Here is a 19,045-nt window from a genome sequence, read left to right as displayed (position 1 = left end):
TATACTTTATAGGGCACCATACTCGTATAGTCGCTAGGGATTCAAGGGTAGGTATCCAAACGTATCACCTATATATCCAGTATAAGTATGCCCTCCGTTCGGATATAGTTGTTACTGATTTTGAGATCACATTGTGCTGGACGATTCACCTCAATTTATGGGAATGATCAGGATCGTATTGATACGAGTACGTGACACTTTGACCAACTACGTCATCTATAGTATCTCATTTTCGTATTTTATGACAAAATGTATTTACTTTGTTTTTATGTTAGATTGTTTTCTTTTTGTAAGGGTTTGGTCATTATGTTTTTCACTTCTCACGCTCGTGATGTTTCGTAAGTGGCATAAAGTTGCTTTTTATGCTCTAATTCATAAAGTAAAATTATCTACGACCCTTATTGACAGTAATGAAGTCTCCCCTTACCTCCTCATGGGACCGAGCGCGGACCCTTTATATTACCTACTCATTTCTTTAGTCTTATAGAAATACGGTAAAATAACCTAAATATAATAAAATAAATGATATGGTATGGTGAATATGGTGTCAATGATAGTAAAACAGACCAGATTAGTGCAAAATAAGGAAGAATGGAGAAGATTGGGGGAGGCCTTTGCCCAAAGGCACACATCGGTTATCGTAGAATAAGGAAAACTGTAGATATAGTATAAAATGTATTCTGATATAAGGCTATAAATAAAAATATAATATATAAATATAAAACTAAATTATGCTTTTCTATAGGACAAACTTTCAAATCTTATTTCTCAGAAATATTGAACAAAGTCCGAATTTTGTATTTATATTATAAACTGAAATAGGTATCTTATAAAAGAGAAAGTGACCAAGCCTCCACTGGCCAAAACGTCCTGGTTCTAAGCCTTATTCCAATAGTAAGACAAACCCCGACAATTGTTTTCTTTTTTTTTTTATTGTCTTGGCACAAAAGTCAAGCTGACCTTCAAGGAGACCACATTGATTTGCGATCGTGTTTCCAAAGGACTGAAGTAATACAAGCTTTCTATTGTTATGTTATACCACTGTTTAGTTTGTTTTCTATTTATTTCTTCAGTTGTCTTTACAAGCCATAACCGCTTTTTGCTATCTAATATATGGGAGTATTTATAGGTTTAGTTTTTAATAAAAAAATACTTTATCAATCGTAAAGACAACTGAATAAATAAATTGGAAATACGGGCTGCATTGCATGGTAAAGATGAAGAAAAACCTATATATTATTAAAAATATATTTTCATTTCTGTCAGCTAGAACTCAAGCTGTTTAGCTTGTGGTCACTGTAGAGATTGCTACACAAACACATACACCGGCGAACATTGTAATAGCTGAACTGTTAACGGCTGGTAATGTAACTTAGTTCAACTCTCCCACAAACGTAAAAACTCCAATACAGTTTCTCGCCTCACACATTGCTCCGTAATTAGAACTTTCGAACGTTCCACGATCGTTCCTGCACCGTTTAATAATACAACTGTATTAAGCTCTAGTACTTCTAGTAGTGCTGAAGTGAACGAAGCAGTGTGTTTTAACACAATTGGACTACTTTGTTAATGATTGTGGAAGTCGCAGCCTAAGGCAGTTAAAGCATAATCTACTCGTATCTGAGGAAAATGCCTCTATACCTGATGGGTTTTGGCATTAACTATTACTCCCTATCAAGTTTAGACTATCTGGTTTAGATTTTTTATTATCTATAATATCGAGTTACATGTGTACAGTCAGTCAGAGCGATACAACCTTCAAACCTTCAAGATAAGGCACACACTTCTGGTGCAGCAGGGTGTCCGTGGGTGACGGCAAATATCTTACCATCAGGCGAAAGCAAGTTAAGAAATATCAGCTTAAAATCATATCCCCATTATGTACGCGAACGCCCATGCCCATAATCCCATGCAGGATTACATACTAAGCATGTCATTGACTGATGGGACACAGATTGCAGGAACGAGTTTTTGTTGATAACAAAGCTTCGGGATTTATAATCAATTGCGAAATAATCGTGCAAAATACTGGATTTAGGCTGCTTTAATTATTCTAAAACATTAAAGTCCCGTACTACAACTATGACCCACCGCAAGTTTTCAATACTTTTCTATAACATGACAGGCGATCACGTGATGCTTTCCATAGAAAACGATGCGCCGTAAGCTCCGGTGCGGACACGGTGCGGTCTAACGTGAGTCATCCTTATAGCAGCATCCTTATAGATAGCAGATCCTTTTAGGAACACCTAAGTTTTTAATGGGCACCTTGTCTGTGGACTTGGCCAAATGGCAGCTCCCTCGCTCACCGAATAACCATTGCGATTTATTGAGGAAATGCTGCCAGTATCTTTGGCACTATGCCCCAGGGGCCCTCTTTAAATATAGACTTTTAGTTTTAAATTAGTTTAGGTTTAGGTTAGACTTTGTTTACTTTTTATTAATTTACGAGTATATTAATATGCAAATAGTTTTCAGTCCATGTGAACTTAATACGATTTATTCCTAAATGTAATATGTAAAGTTTGGGTTTTGGCTCAGTTATATTTGAGGGAAAAAGGTAAATTTTACGCCTTTTACTTAACGCCGACAAAGGTAGAAGCGAAAATGGAAATGAGATAGATAGCTTAATAATTGGATGTCTGAGGAGGTGATTTTAAAATTGAGGAAAATTCGCAATTCATATTTTAGGTATTCATTTAATTTTGTGCTTTAAAAACATTTGTCTATTCCTTGGAGACAATGTACTAGGTACTACAATTTCACGGAAGGACTTAAGGAAACATATAAAATAAAATTTACAATGAAATATTTTCTTTTGTAACAGTATATAGGTATTCCATGATAACTATAACCACCCAACGTACTGTGGTGGTTCTCCTAAATACAGCTTTTCGCATTTTCCAGTCCCCCAATCTTACGTCTTGGGACATTCACGCGGCCGTTAGCGGCCGCTATGAAGCTCACGTTGTCACGTTCCCTAATTCATAGTGTGCCCTCTTTCGCACTCATGAAATGTCCATAGTAATTGCTTTATTCACACTTTAAGCGTAGGCGTCATTATCATCATAAATCTGTGGGGAAACTAAGATTTCAATCTGCACTACCTAACACACGCCATTAAGATTAATTTGTCGATTTAAATTTAAACCGGTCAATGAAACTGCGACTAGTGGTTACCGTCCAGTCGATCCGAAGGCATTAGGGACCGGCTAAGAGCCACCACAATCAAATTATTGCACTGCACCGAGAATTGGTTGTGACGTAAATACAATCAGACGAATATAACTCTGCGTGGCATTTATTTAATTAGGTACACGAACGGGTCTATCGCTATATAAATTCATTGTTAACCGACTTCCAAATAATCTCAAATGGAGGAGGTTAACAATTCGGTTGTATGTTTTTTTTACCTTAACTTCCGACGTCTGCATGGCATTAGCAATGGCGATATAAATAAATAGAATACAAACCTTGAAACAAAATTATGTAAGTAATACCTAAAACATAATTAAATAACTAACCTACACAACTTAAATACTAAATCTAAAAATAAATAAAACGACTTTAATAATAAATTGATATTAAGTACAGGGTGGCCAAATAAGAGGTATACACTTTATTTTTGAAATTTTATTCTATTAAACATAAAAAATATTAAGTATTCCTTGTTAAATATAATATGTAGGGTCAGCAATTACACATGGAAAATAATGTCAGCCAAATGTTCACCTCTAGCAGCATGGCAGATGCGAACCCTTTTCATCGCGTTTTTCATCACTTTTTCACACATTTCTGGCGTTATTTCAGCGACAGTGTTTCGAATATTTTGTTTTAATTGCTGAAGGTTCGTTGGCCTATTAGCATAGACACGTCCCTTTAGATAGCCCCACAGAAAAAAGTCAGGAGCTGTTAAATCAGGCGATCTTGGGGGCCAGTCAATGTCACCGTTTCACGAAATTAATCGACCGGGAAACGTTATTTTTAATGTTTCTATTGTGGCTCGTGGCGCGTGACACGTGTCCCCGTCTTGTAAACGCTCCATAACAAATTTGCCGTATCTACACAAAGTAATTTTCATGCAACAACTGTCATATTTGCCGCCAACACAAAATGGCCGCAAAAAAAAGTTGTATACCTCCAAGTTGGCCACCCTGTACCTAGCTACTTATGGAACGATTGTACACAAATCAATCTAGGCCCACAGTAAGCAGTAATTATTATTGTTGCTGTTTCTAAGTATTGTTATTGCTTTTAGTAAGTTTCGTAACGCATTGGTTTAACAGTAATGTCATGTAAACATTTTTATCAATAAAATAAATAAATAAATAAATATTTTTTGGCCTATATTTTGCCCAACGGATCAGCAATGCCGCCAGCCTTCTGGGAACCCTACCGAACGACTAAATAGGTCATTTTTTTTATTTATAAATAAATAAACAAATACTGTAAAATAAAATAAATCATTAAATTTCAAATCACTTGAAAAATATGACGTTTATTTTGACAATCCCTCACTTTGTTATGTTTGACTTGATGCAAAATTAGCTTAGACGGTCTCTACGTTTCTGGTTTCAACCATAAAGTACTTCCAAGCAAAGAGAGGTTATTATTAGACCTTCTTAATTATTATAGCAAATATTGAATCGTTAATTAAGTAGATATTAAGGATGACTCACGTTAGACCGGGCCGTAGCCGGGCCGGAGCTTCCGGAGCTTCGTTTTCTATGAAAAGCGTCAGGTGAATCAGCCGTCAAAGAAAATGACATGTTGGACGCCTGGGTCCGGGCACGGCCCGGTCTAGCGTGTGTCAATCCTTATACTTGTCTGTTTTAGTAATCCGAAGTGAAATTAAGATTCCAAAAGGTTACTGGGTACAAAGATTTTGCAGTATCAAACAAAGATTGAAGTTCTTATTGGAGTTTCCAAATTTTAACAGCACCTGGGATTAACTACCAATTTTGGAGTTCCCTGTAAGATAATATTTTAATCCAAAGCGAAACAAAAACAATTAAACTTCTACCTCACATTTCCGTCAAAACAAAAGGCGTAGAATTGTTATTTTTCAACGTTCCTCGTTTGATGAATTTATCACTAAATAACAGTTTTGAATAATTCACGATTAGTTTCAATAGACTTATATCGACCGGGATATGAACCGTGATTACCTTTTGTATTATTTTCGAGCTCCCGATATTTCGACGCAGTTACATGCATCTTGTTCACGGGTAACTGAAGATAACTAGCTGGTTGGTGTCAAAGTTGAGTAGACCGCGCTCCGTCTACTCTCATTCGTGCGCGTCGGCTGCGGTCCATAGGGCCTACCGCGAACCCCGTTCGACGTGTTCCCTATTATGACACACTGACGTACGAATTTATAAGTGCGACGGAGAGGCAACACATTGAACGTGGTTCACAGTAGGCCCTGTTATCCCGGGCGGTATAAGTCTAGTATCTCTTCTTCTTTGTCCAGCCCAGTTCCCAGTTCAGCTGGGGTCAGGCCTCCTTGTACGTCGGCGCCAGGACAATCTGTCCTGGGTTGTCTGTGTGGTCAGGTTTTGTGTCCTCACCTCTTTTTCAACATTGGACCATCAGGTTGCTGGTCTTCTGCCTCTTCCTGTAGGAGTCTTATAAGTCTAGTTATTAATTGATCTTTTTGATTTCTTGTCCTAGAGCCCAATTCAAATTCATAATATTGTTACTGTTTTGAAATAGTTGTGATACGACCTTGTGGATATTTTCAAGGTCGTATCAAAACCGTGTCAAGATGTTAAATGGGAATCGGGTAATTTTATTGGTAACCTTTCAACTTTACAATACAGTACTTAATTGACTTTTCTCTTTTCATGCTCGTAAAGTTCGTCTTTATGTCGTGCGCGGGCAGCATAAAAAGGCTTTGCTGCAGATCTGGCATGAATTGGCAAATGTTCTAATGCATAAATTAATATATTTATACCCTTACCGATTTACCTGTAAAGTCCAAAGTCTACCATACCTACGACCATTGGTTGTATGTAAATTATTTAGTCCTGAATATAAATGTCATAAATCACGTTTAGATACATATTATCTCCGTATATTTTCCTCGCAATCAGTGAAAAGCAGATCATAAAATTAGCATGTAAACCCAATTCGTCTTCGACATATATGGGTATTATTGTACAGTCACCTGCAATAATATGTTACACAACGAAGGCCGCAAAAATATGTGACGCGCTCTTATTGCGCTACAAATATGAACGTGTCAGATATTTTTGCGGCCTTCGTTATGTAACATATTATTGCAGGTGACTGTACACCCAGCTACAAAAATGTAAGTCCACTTTATGAATGAACTAGCGACCTGTCTCGGCACGGGTTACCTTTAACAAATTATACACCTAAACCTTCCTCAAGAACATGCACTCTATTGATAGGTGAAAACCGCGTGAAAATCTGTTCGGTAGTTTTTGAGTTTATCGCCAACATAAGATGTGGTATTATAGATCGACCGCTTAAATGAGTCCTCGCCTGCGCGGTACGGGGGCGACGGGGTAGGACGAATATGGGTGGCGGGGAAGGTGCGGGCGGCAGGCGTAGGTCTGTCTATAGAAGTACTTATTAGAACAAATTAAATTATTATCAGAAAATATTATTTCAGTTTATAAGATGTAGTATTAACATTCTTTATTTTTGGTTCCAGAATGGTTCGAGCAAGCTGCGTCCTGGCGAGCTGCGCGCTGGTGGGTCTCCTCCTGGCGGTGCCAGCGGCGTCTTACCCCAGGTAGTTGTACTTAGTCCTCATTATCATCTCCTCCGTCATTCCCTCATTACTGAGGATCGTGTCCTTCGAAGTTTCGAAATAGCTTCAGTCCTCTGCCTAGTGGATAATCGTGCAAACCGGCATGATCATAATCGACCATGTGAAACTTATTTCTTTTCTAAGTTGTTTCTAATTAAAACACAAAAGTTTATTGATAAGGTAGATACAAATATTAAAAATGAAAATAAACTAACTTATCTATAAAATAAAACTAAATTAAAACTAAAAACTAATACTAAATAAAATAAGATAAAATTAAAATATAGCTAAGTAATTGGGCCCCTTTGGCATGGTGCCGAAGACGCTGGCAGCATTTCCCCGCTGTATTGCTAAGCTAATACGTTGAGCGAGAAAGCTACCAGCTCTTCGGTCACCAGTGAAGTCTATAATCCTTTTCGAAAGCTCCTTAAAAAGTTTTACAGCATTAGGACCCCACGGACCAAGGGTCTCAACCCCATTTCTTTTCTTAGTTTACAACATCCATAACTAAAGACAGATCACGAATATTTTCGTGATAATCACACAAATAAAGGATTAGAACCCGGGAACTCTTGCTTCGTATGGTCACTAATGATTAGACTACCAGGAGGTTGTTGAGTTCAATAAACCTATTTAATTTATTTACTCTTGTATACTTCTTCCTTCTTCTATTTGTTATTTTTCTTTCTCTGACGTGGTGGACGAGTATGGCCAAACTATTGGAAAAAACCCAACTACTCAACCCGATAACTCAAGACAGATCGTCTTGGCGCCGAAGGATAAGGAGAGCCGACCCCACCTAATGTGGGATAAGGCAAAAGAAAAGAAGAAGAAGACACTTGTACACTTTCTTGCACTTACATCTTACTAAGACTTGCGCTTGGATGATTCACGCTACGAGTAGACCGGGCTGAGTCGTCCGACATGTCATTTTCTATGACGGTTGATCGGTGATCACGTGGTGCTTTCCTTAGAAAACGAAGTTCCGGAAGCTCCGACTCAGTCCCGGCCCGGTCCAGTCTGAGTCATCCTTTATTTAAGAAGATTAAGCACGGGTTTTGAGGATACACTACTACGACATTCGACTTGGCACACGCGTCCGGTCCGGTTATGAACCTAAAGGCTCCTCTTCACGTTGGGCCAACGCCAACGAGGGACGCAGCCATGCGGTAGAATGAGATAGCAATATCAATTGCTCCCTCTAACGCATAAATGCGTCCCTCGTTGGCGTTGGTGTTGGCCCAACGTGAAGAGGAGCCTTAATTGTTATCTAGTGTAAATTCTAACTTTTAACTTACCATAATCTTTTATGGTATAAACATGAAAAAACTTTCTTTTTAATATGTTTATTATATAATTTACAGTCAAAACAACTACTACCGCAACGACGGCCCGTACGACCCTGAAGAGATCATGGATATGCTGAACCGCCTCGGGAACCTCATCCAGATGGAACGCAAAATGGAGAAGTAAGTTCCTTTCATCCATAACTATATCTTCATTAAGAAGGACAATTAAATTTATGTGACCTACATCATATATGTCAGCAGCAGAAGTTGCTAGGCGAGCGAGGTGTTCAAAATTATCTTGACACACTCTTATTCTCTTAAAAATAACGAGTCAGGATAATTTTGAACACCTGGCCCGCTTAGCAACTTCTGCTACTGGGGTATCGTCAACAGTACCGGTCAATAATATTTATTAACATCCGCTGAAATATTTAATTAGAAAAACGGGTCTACTGTGATATAATTTAATTGTTGTTGGTAGACCCGTTTGTGTAATTAAATATGTGTACAAAACGCGGGAGTTTAAAGTGTTAAAGCGCTGAAATATTTCCATACCGTAACGTCAGAATGTATATAATGATATAGACCACAAGTCAACTATAGGACAAGTATGGTTCCCTTGGAGATATACAAAAAAGTATAGTAATTATTCACACATTACATAGTTTATTATTAATTTTTGACCGGTACTTACTGTACAGACATAACATTTTCTGCGTTCAAAAAATTATTCGGCTGTACATTTTTGCATGACTATTCTCCGTCATGTGTTTTCAAAATTTGTTGTATTCATCTTTAAATTGAAATGAATTGGCAATGCAACTTAAAATGTTGAACGTTACGGACAATTTAAAGATTACTTTAATCAAGGCTCGTGCAGAAATTTTAGGTTAGTCTTTTTAAATTCTTGTCAACCAAATAGTAATATTTTGTTATTACATCAGCTGATGAAAAATAAATGCTTATGTTATTAATAATAAATACCATTGAGAATAAAATTAAAAGCTATAATATATCTTGTTTGTAAAGAAATGATTTCAATTAAAAGCTTGACGAGACAACAATGTATTTTTTCTTGAGATGTTTACTAAAAAAAATTAAGGTTTTTCATATTGGAAACCAGATTGAAGTAATCTTAACCCACATTTTTCATATTTTGACCTGTTTTCGTCTGTCCACAGCTTTAAAGACGACATTACTAGGTACGTCTTAAAAGCGATTGAATATTATGCATTTTAGTGCATGTAAATTAATTATCATTTTGACATGTTTTTATTTTTTCACAGTTATAAAGATGACATTACTAGGTACGTTTTTGCATGAATATTATGAATGTCGTTGTATTTTTGTGCATGAATAATTGATTATTTTAATAGCGCTTGGATATTTGCATGATAAAGATATTAATTCATACAAAGAAGTTTAATTTATTTTAATATGCATAGATGAAAAAACTTGTTTGGGTGTAGACTGTACTTTAATTGCCACCTTGGTACATACTATATCGCTTATTATATGCGTAATCCCATGGTTTATTTCTAATGTGTCTGGAGTAGTGTTCAGCATAGGTTTAAAAAGTTGCTACAATATTTACAATACACTCACTAAATATTAGTGTCAATAAAGTCATCATTCTTAAATCGTCGTGTTTATATATCTTGGATATAAAAGAATAATTTAAGTTTAATTTAATTTAAGTATGGTATTATTTTGTTTCTAGGTATTAAGTTTGTATGCACTAACAAATCAAAGAATAATAACCTACGTCCTGTTTTGGTAGATAAAGATAAACTTCATTCATTCAAGTATTTTAGTTTACTTTAGACAAGATAAGAGAAATATTTGGAGACAAAAAGATAATTAATATAGCAAAAGTAATTTATAATATTGTACATAAGCTTATATTTAGAAGGTTGATTCCAGAAAGCTGTGAAGCGCTTTTTTGTGTGTTACTATTTTGACAAATCAGTACATACCTACATACATCGCGCCAGCTCCTATGATTCTACATGTATGCAATTGTAGATGTGAAATGAATATTATATATTTTTCTAAAGCGACAACATTTCTGAAATATACCGCAAAGGGAAAATTTTTTGAGTGAAACACAACATTTTGTAAAAGTTTTTAAAACTCTGCTTTACCTATTTTTGCGCCCGTTACGTATTTCGTCAAGTATGTCGGAACATTTAACATTGCAAATGGCGTTTTAAGGAAAAGTTGTGTACCTGTGTAAATACGGGCTCAAAATAATTCTACGCTTTTAATGATATTGTGTTAAGGTTTTTATTTCAAACTTTTCCTTTAGCCATTACATTTCCCTTTAGCTCTATATTGTCATTATTATTGTTTTGCTTTTCATGTCTAGAAAAATCCTATTAAATTACATTGACATACATAGTATTTAGCTATTATAGACAGATATCAGATAGTATATTTTTAAATTATTTCTTTAATAAAGTAGGTAGAATAAGGTTAGGTTTTTGAAGCTCTCAACTCCATCCACTTTAGGGTAACATTCCATTTCCAACGACAGCAGAGCTGCATTACTGTTCATTTTACTATGGAAATTGACAATGACAGCGACGCGTTCAGCACCGGTAGTGCAGCTGCGGTTAAAAATGGAATTTTACCATAAAATTCATTGAATAGTTTTATGTACGGTTTAGACTCACTTGTTTTAAGTCACTAGCGCGACATACGAGATACACGGCCATCGTGAATGCTGTTCGCACTGTTAGTGCTTGAGAAAGGAGACCTAAGGCTCTAAGGAGTCTAAGCCGTAACATTATTCAATGTTAGTATGTCTCACAACAGTTTAAATTCGAACCGAAAATTCATTAGAAGTTAGATACACTTATGAATATTTTGGTATTTATGGCACCGTTATTTATAGGTATTACCAAGTACGAGTACCTATTATTAGTACCTATCGTTCCTTAGGCCTAGAGGCAGTCTTACAATAAAAATGCCTAATACCTATGTGCGAAACACATCGGAACTTCAATTTACATAGGTATTTACAAAACACTTTTTATTGCCTAGTTCGATACATCAAACAGCACGATAAGGAAACAAAATAAATATATCTCAAATGAAACAATAAAATTGGCCTCAGATCCCTATTAAGCGATGATCTTATCGTGACTAGCTGACGTTATAAAAAAACTATTTTTAACGCAATCATTAAATTTTCCAGCGAGAAACGAGCCATAGACCTGGGACTCAGCCGCGGGTACTCCGGCGCCATGCAGGCCAAGCACCTGCTCGGCCTCGCAGCAGCTAACTACGAGGGCGGCCCAGGCCGGAGGCGGCGAGACGCGCACTAGACGGAGGCCTAGAGGCCCGCTGCGGAAGACCTCATGTGACGCGCTGCTATTTACCTAGTTTTCAATTGTTTTCAATGTCTCTGAGACCATAGCCAATATGACAATTAAGAAGTGTCGTAAATTAAGCTAATTTACGGTTTAACTCACCTATAATTTGACCGCTGCTCGCGCACTGTTAGTGCTTGAAAATGTGTCTCGCAAATGACTAAACATACGTTGAAACGTAAAATTAGCTTAAGTTTACTATGACTCACAACTGTTTAAAATCGAAAAGTAGAAATGTATCGGGATGACAGATGCGAGGATGTCATGTCATCATTTCTAAAACATACCTATTATTTAAATTCGATTGCAGTTTTTTATGATTGGCCCCTATTGTTTGTTTTGTAATGTTACTGTTGTTCTAGTCATGATTTACTTTATGTAACTTATTTTTACCAACTCCAATTAATATATTTTAATTAATTTATAGATTTTTTGTATACAATCAAAATTTAGGTACGCTAATGAGTATTTTATATATAATGTTAATTTTTATCTAGTCAAATTATTTTTATTGTAGGCTTGTTTACCTACTTTATTTTATTTTATCTTCAATTACAGCTATTTCATTTTAAGTATAATAATCATAATCTTGTAATATTAACATTATATTTTACTCTAGTCTAGTCCTAATGGTGTTTTGGGCGTCATAACAACAGTACCAAATGTCATGTTACCACTTTTTATGACATCCATAACTAACATAATTATAACTATTTTCGCAAGTATGTCACATGGGGTCTTAACCTATATCCGATCGAAATTCCTATCTATATAACAGTATATATCCTAGGCCTCCCCATAACTTTTTCACTGTAAAATGGCTGGTAAAACATTGAAAATCATCTTTGTAGATATCACTATCTTTAGTATCGTTGATATCCTATAAAATATTATTATTGATACGAAAATATGACGCAATAACTGCACAAAGCTTTGTATGTTAGAGTTACCAAACGTGCATAATACCTTTATTGGTCTTTAACAATTTAATACTTACTTGGTTGGCGCGTTGACCCAAAATGAGTCTTGGCCTCCAACACAAGAGCACACCACTCTGCTCGGTCCAGAGCGGTATCCCGCCAGTATTAAAAAAATACCTTTTCTATTGTTTTTGAATTGAATTAACCATATATGTTTTAAATCTCCTTTTGTTATCGATAAATTTAGAATCTGATGGCGTAGAGTTTAACTGAGTATAAAATACCTTTCATAGTGTATATGGTACATGAAGGAAACCAAGAATGTTGTTTAAATTGCTGTGAATAAAGGGTATTGAGAAATATAAAACATGATATCAATTGTTTAATAATAATTGTGCATCGCCCTTGGAATTATGCAATATATTGCGAAGTTAGTAAATATAGTCAGGACAAGATGATGTTTGACGTGACAAAATGTGGAAGTGCCATAATAAACGTCATATTTTCACAGAGAATTGAACGAATGCTAGTTCCACTTTTGGTCAGTCATTGGTCCCACTCTAAATGTATGCTAGCGCAACATTGTTTTTTTAGATCAAATCAGTATCATATTTTATGTTCATAAATACGGTTCGAAGATGGTTAAATCTATAAGAAATATGATTTGTAAAAAAAACAGTATTAAACATTCTAGTCATTGAATTTGCACATTTGTTTTAATTATAAATAAGAGTACCTACTTACCTAGTTATAATAAGTATAACTTATTGACCTACCCGTTTCTTTACCTACCTACTTACCCATAATGTAAGAAGTAATTCTATCTTTCTGAATGTACGTGGCAAATTATTTAGTAAATAGTTAGATAGATTAATAAAATAAGTGATAAAATACCTCCTGTCTAGAGTTTATTGTTAAAAATAAAGAGATATTCATATTAACGTTGCTGTGTTTGCATTATTCTTTGATAAATTATACGCCATATTAAATATATATTAAGCTATACATTAACAATGTCTTTGATGCATTCAACGGTGTTTTTTTTTTCTATCCCAAATAAATTTCATAATAAATAGGACAGTAAATTACTTCAGAAAAACCTTATTGGGGAAAAAATGATCGAACCTAGGTACTTATAATTATAGCTAGGTAAATTATAACATTGGCAATCCGATCCGATCTCCGACTCAGACGAACCGTGGCAAAAAAGGCGGGACTTCGCCAGGATGATGCTATTGTAAAAAAGATTAATTCACCAACATTTACAAAAATTAAGTAACATCACCATCAATCAGTACATCACCCACTGAACTATCAAAAGCCAATAACATTTTAAAAATCTTTGATATAAGCGCCATCCATGAAACTTTATCGACACTACTGTAAAACTAGGTTCATATAGTAACCTGAAATTGTAATAAATAATTTGAGAAAACGTCAACGCCATCTAGGCACCACAGCACAAGGTCAACATTCACAACACTGTTCAGCACAGCGCCATCTATCAAAAACATGCGACTCTACCTATGTACTGTTTGCCTGCGCTCTGGTCCTTTCGCACCGTTCTTCCGAATGCCACTTAAATCCGCTAGATGTCGCTACAGACACCTAATTATTCTTGTAGCTGACATGGTAATAATGGCAGAAAATCGGTTATAGTAGTTTATGTAGTAAAACAATATTTTAATAATAGTCTTTTTGAGTAATTATCCCCATTTGATGTGATTTTACATAATAATAGTGAAAATGGTATTATTATTACCAAGATTAAGAATTCTAAGCTAAATTTTGACAGTGATTATAACATCCCGTATGGTCTAGTGGCTAGGATACCTGGCTTTCACCCAGGAGGCTCGGGTTCGATTCCCGGTACGGGAAATCTTTTTGTTTTTTTTTGCTGGCAATAATGAATTCTGTGGTGAAATGTGTTCCGTTTTGTATTTGGTAATGATAACGAGACGACGAGGCCGATACCGTCCGGCGGACTGTTAATCAGTAGGCTTTGTACCCGTTAATGTTTGTAAGTAGGTACCTAATACCTAATAATTTGCCAGTGATTACACAAAAAATAGGACTTGCGATCTATGTGACATGACATATTCATAATATTATTATATAACTTCGTTTATATCGATGGTTAGTACCCTGCAAATAAAAATTTGAAAAATTACAAGATTACACTCTAGATTCTCTTTGGGACAATAAAATTGGTACCTGTTACAAAATCGGTTGTAAGACATTGACCAATATAATTTATATCTTTATAAAATAATTTAGTTAATTTATTTTATTAATTGGGAAGTGGGAGTTGGAAGGGGTAGACCTCGGCGGACTTTCTCTGATCAGATCGGGGAAATCCTGAAGAAAGGCCAGGTCAAGAGCACCCTAAACCGGCGAGCGTGTATGAGGAATGTTATGAATGTGAAGGAAGCGAAAGAGGTATGTCAGGATCGTAGCTAGTGGAAATCCGTGGTCTCTGCCTACCCCTCCGGGAAATAGCCGTGATTATATGTATGTATGTATGTATTTTATTACTCAATGAGTTCGGCAAATCATTTTGTCCGCGCCGCCTCAGTTAACGAGTACTTGTTACAAATTAAATTTAAGTTATAAACTCTTATAGAAATAAGAGAAAGTTCCAAATTCAAAAGCGCAAAAATTGGCTTGGCTCTTACGAAGTTGATAGACCTAGTTCAGAATATAACAAAAACATACGAAAACCCATTTCAAAGTCCGCCTATTTAAAGCCGTGAGGACACCCTCGCCAGGGCAGATTGTGCACTCGCTCGGGTGACCACGTTTTTACAATGGCCGAGCCAGTGGGTATTTATAAAACCGTTAGGGTTGAAAATCCACACTCGATTTCCTTTGGATACTATGTTTACAGGCTGCAGAAGTAGGTATAGCGGGAAAGGGTACAAAATTAAGTTTCTGGTTAGGAGAATAAAAACGTGTTCATTTTGGACTATGGGTGAAATTCATTCATTCATTTATTCCTTTATAAAACATAGTTTTACATGTCAATTACAATATTTCATATTTACAACTATTTACATCTAAATTACATAACATAACACATCAGTATATACCAGTGGCGGCGCGTCAAACATATCCGAAGGCAAGCCGGGGCTAATTTGGCTTACATATTTCCTTTACAACTCTGCTAAAACGTCCAAAAACAGGCAAGCCGGTGGGAATCGGCTTTTATGGACGCGCCGCCACTGGTATATACTTAATATTAGTTATAATTCTTAATAAGAATTTCTTATCTCTAACCCACCTCTAACCATACTCATACTCTGAAAAGTACAGAATGTGTATAAAAAATTATACCTACCTATACTCTGTAGGTATCTTTTGGTATTTTAAATAAAAGTAAACAAAATCTACTCTCAAATGGATAGATGAAAGAAAACATTACATGGTCAAATAATATAGGTTAGGTGACAGCATGGTTGCATTTTTATCGCCTGTCACTAATGCCTGTCACTTTCGCACTTACATACTTGTCAAAACGTGACAGGTGATAAAAATGGTACCTGAAAACATTAAATAGCAAAAGAAAAATTTTGCATTATACTCCTTTTAAATCAATTTTATGATACGATTAATACTAAATTAAAATAGTAAATGTTATCCTACTAACCAATATTACGGGCACAGTTCTGAAATAAATTTAGGTACAATATTGAATTCCGTTTAAAATCCGTATTTGTGTCATAATATTACTACACAAACAAGGATTTTGGCGTACTATCGTAGTAAAAGTAGTAAAATGGTTACTTTACTACGATAGTACGCGAAAGTCCTCACGTAGGACGTACGATAGCGGTACCCTTACCACGAGTTTACATAATACTTGTTCACTATGCTCCTGACACTGACGAATTGACAGAGTCGAAAACGAATTGAGGCATATTGTACTACGTGTACAGGGTTACCAGATACAAATTTGGAATTTCCTGACAAAATTCCTAATTTTCGATTATTTTTCCTGACATCCATATTTTTAGACGGCCCCGGGGATTTTTAGTCCGATTAAACAAGATGTTTGCCTACCTACCTACTATTGTTATCTTTGCCTTTGCAATTACTAAAACATCTGTGTACCTATGCTTGAGTAAAAATTTGTTAATTAATAATAACAAAGTTATTGATAAGTTGAGTGGATCACTTTTATTATTTTTTACAATGTTTTTGGATTAATTTAAGTAAATAAAAAGGTATTTTATAAAAAAGTCTATCAATTCAAAAAAATCCGGACATTTTCGTGTTCCGTCCCCATTCCTGACTTCCTGACAAAAGGCCAAAATTCCTGACATGTCAGGAAAATTCCTGTCATCTGGTAACCCTATACGTGTAGGACGCAGATCCAGGAGGCTATACGAATTGTCTTAAATTTCGTAAAGGTACCTACAGTTCCTCTAACGCAGCGGTCGATAACCTTTTAGCAGCCAAGGGCCACATAGTTACACATAGTTACACTTTGTTAATATTAGTAAATTTAGTAGACATTGTCGTAATAATTCGAACCTTTGTAGGCTGAGGTCACACGATGAGAGATTCCATAGTAAAGGCCCAGGTGAACGAGTGGGAAGATATTTCATTATAAACTGCAGTGCACCGGTTGTCGACCTCACCCCATCTATTTATAGATATACGAGTATGCCTTTGTGCGCGCATTGGGGCGAAAAGAACCACGGTAATAATTAATAATGTAATGCTGCAAATGTGCATTCATAAAATGAATACGTATGTAAGTATGTAAAATCTAATGAATAAACAAAGCGATAAAGGTAACGATATATATACCGGGTGTAGCCTGTAACATGAGCAAATAATTAAAACATAGATTGTACTCCTCAAACGGTGATACTTTTATTCTACTACTTTTAAAAATTATGAAGTATTTAGACTCCCTATTTTCATGCAAAATAAATATTATCTTCAATGGACGCCATCGCCACGCCATATCATTGTGATTGAAGTTGCTTGTCACGCCTTAAACAAAACAAAACAATACATTGCGTCTTAGAATTAACTTTAAAGTGTATTAAAAATCAAACCACAAGTTATTTTTAAAAGTCGCTGAACAAATGTTAGTCAGTATGAGGAGTACAGCCTACAGTTTAATTTTTTGCTCATATTACAGGCCACACCCGGTATACGTAAAACAAGATCATAATTAAAATCTAAAATTACCATAACCTAACTTAAGCCGCATCCTTATTGACAGCTCGGTTTATTTCCTTATCGGAAAGATCGTTTGGCGTCTATTATAGTCCCAAGCACCCTACAAGGTATCCCTACGATACGAAATCAACCCTTATCTTGGCATCGTAACACCCGTGATACATGGAACTTCAAAAAATCTAGCAGGTTCACTTTATTACCTAACACAATAATTGTGCCGCCATTAATATGTCGAGCTACCCTCCTTACTTATAGAAAAAAATAATTGATTGCGTTTAATTAGCAGTAAATGCTAATTTCTGTTGCATTACATGTTTTTTTTAAATCTTCATTTTTATTCTAAAAGTAGGTAACTATTTTGCCGAGTTATATTATTATTGGCATTGTATCAAATATGATACATATGATTTTCCGAAACTGGAAAATCCTGGATTTTTTTTCTTATTTTTTAATAGTTAAGTATGGTCAATAGGTGAAAAAAAACTAAAAAAATGTTTATATTTAAGATATTTTGAGCCTTGCCAAGATAAGGGTTAAGTATAAATAAATACAAATGTTCTTTTTGGTTTTGTCTGAGTTTCTTCTTCCATTTATAAAATATGTCACAGAACATGTTGCCATTCAACATTCATCGAATAGTCAGCTTTGGATATGCGAATTCAATTTCTTCGAGTTAAATTACGAGCCATATTTGAAACCATTTGGATTACAGTTGATTAATTTTATGCTGAAGGCACAGACCAAGGTGAAGGTAAAGAACTATTTTGTGTTTTTTCAAAATTTTAGACCCAGTAGTTTTGGAAAGAAAGGGTGGATGGTCGGACACACGGTAAGTGATCCTATAAGGGTTCCGTTTTTTCCTTTTGAATTACGGAGCCCTAAAATAAACAACAGTATAATAGCAAATATTTAATGAATGTAAAAGAATTATAGAGGCTGTGATTTTTTCAGCTATATAGGAATAAGCGTTTATTATAGATATTCTACTTTCTTTATAAACGGGTCGAAACATTTTGCCGAACTCTCGCAGCTATGCCCTTGTGCCGTAGGTATAAATGTTTCGGCGACAGTGACGTCACAGGACACAGCTTTACGACATATTTGCTCAAGTTAGATTAGATAAGGGCAAGTTACTGCCAGTTACTGTCAGGTATTTATAGCAGGTCGATATAAGGGTGGTATTATTGGAATTTCAAGCACAACGATTCCGCAAACCGATTTATGTGCTCTCTTTGATAGTAGGTAATTGATTAAAATCGTTTTGTTTTTTTTAATTAAGTAAGATAAGTCTCGTAAAATTGACGGTATAGAAATACGGTTGATAATCTATCTCTCTTTGGTCGGTCCCTCATGTCTGAGGATCGTGGTCAGTATCAGGGTTGCATCTGGAGCGGATGATCTGTCTCCACCGGTTTCTGTCCAACGCGTCTCTGACGACCGTGTAGAAAGCAGAGGATGACGAGTCTTTAACTTGATCGGTCCATCTTA

At 35.6% G+C, this 19,045-nt stretch overlaps 1 protein-coding gene and 1 non-coding gene across 5 annotated transcripts in view; both read left to right on the top strand.

Moving 5' to 3' along the window:
• LOC134668144 (diuretic hormone class 2) overlaps window positions 1–13,391 on the top strand; it is a 120,192-nt gene extending 106,801 nt beyond the window's left edge. The window contains exons 2-6 of one of the 4 annotated variants that reach the window (XM_063525659.1): window positions 6,683–6,766; window positions 8,146–8,250; window positions 9,252–9,272; window positions 9,357–9,377; window positions 11,270–13,391. In XM_063525659.1, coding sequence (XP_063381729.1) covers window positions 6,684–6,766; window positions 8,146–8,250; window positions 9,252–9,272; window positions 9,357–9,377; window positions 11,270–11,399 — 360 coding nt within the window. In that variant the 5' untranslated portion in view covers window position 6,683 and the 3' untranslated portion in view covers window positions 11,400–13,391. The remainder of the gene's footprint in view (window positions 1–6,682; window positions 6,767–8,145; window positions 8,251–9,251; window positions 9,273–9,356; window positions 9,378–11,269) is intronic. The other 3 variants (XM_063525660.1, XM_063525661.1, XM_063525662.1) reach the window with 3 other exon arrangements.
• A 779-nt stretch (window positions 13,392–14,170) lies between these two features.
• Trnae-uuc (transfer RNA glutamic acid (anticodon UUC)) lies at window positions 14,171–14,242 on the top strand. The gene has a single exon. It is a non-coding gene; the product is annotated as a tRNA-Glu (tRNA).
• Window positions 14,243–19,045: the final 4,803 nt, after the last annotated feature.

This window comes from Cydia fagiglandana, chromosome 10, assembly GCF_963556715.1.
Source record: "Cydia fagiglandana chromosome 10, ilCydFagi1.1, whole genome shotgun sequence".
Lineage (NCBI taxonomy): Eukaryota > Metazoa > Arthropoda > Insecta > Lepidoptera > Tortricidae > Cydia > Cydia fagiglandana.
Note: the sequence above shows the minus strand (reverse complement) of the source record. Positions and strands in the feature narration are given on the sequence as shown.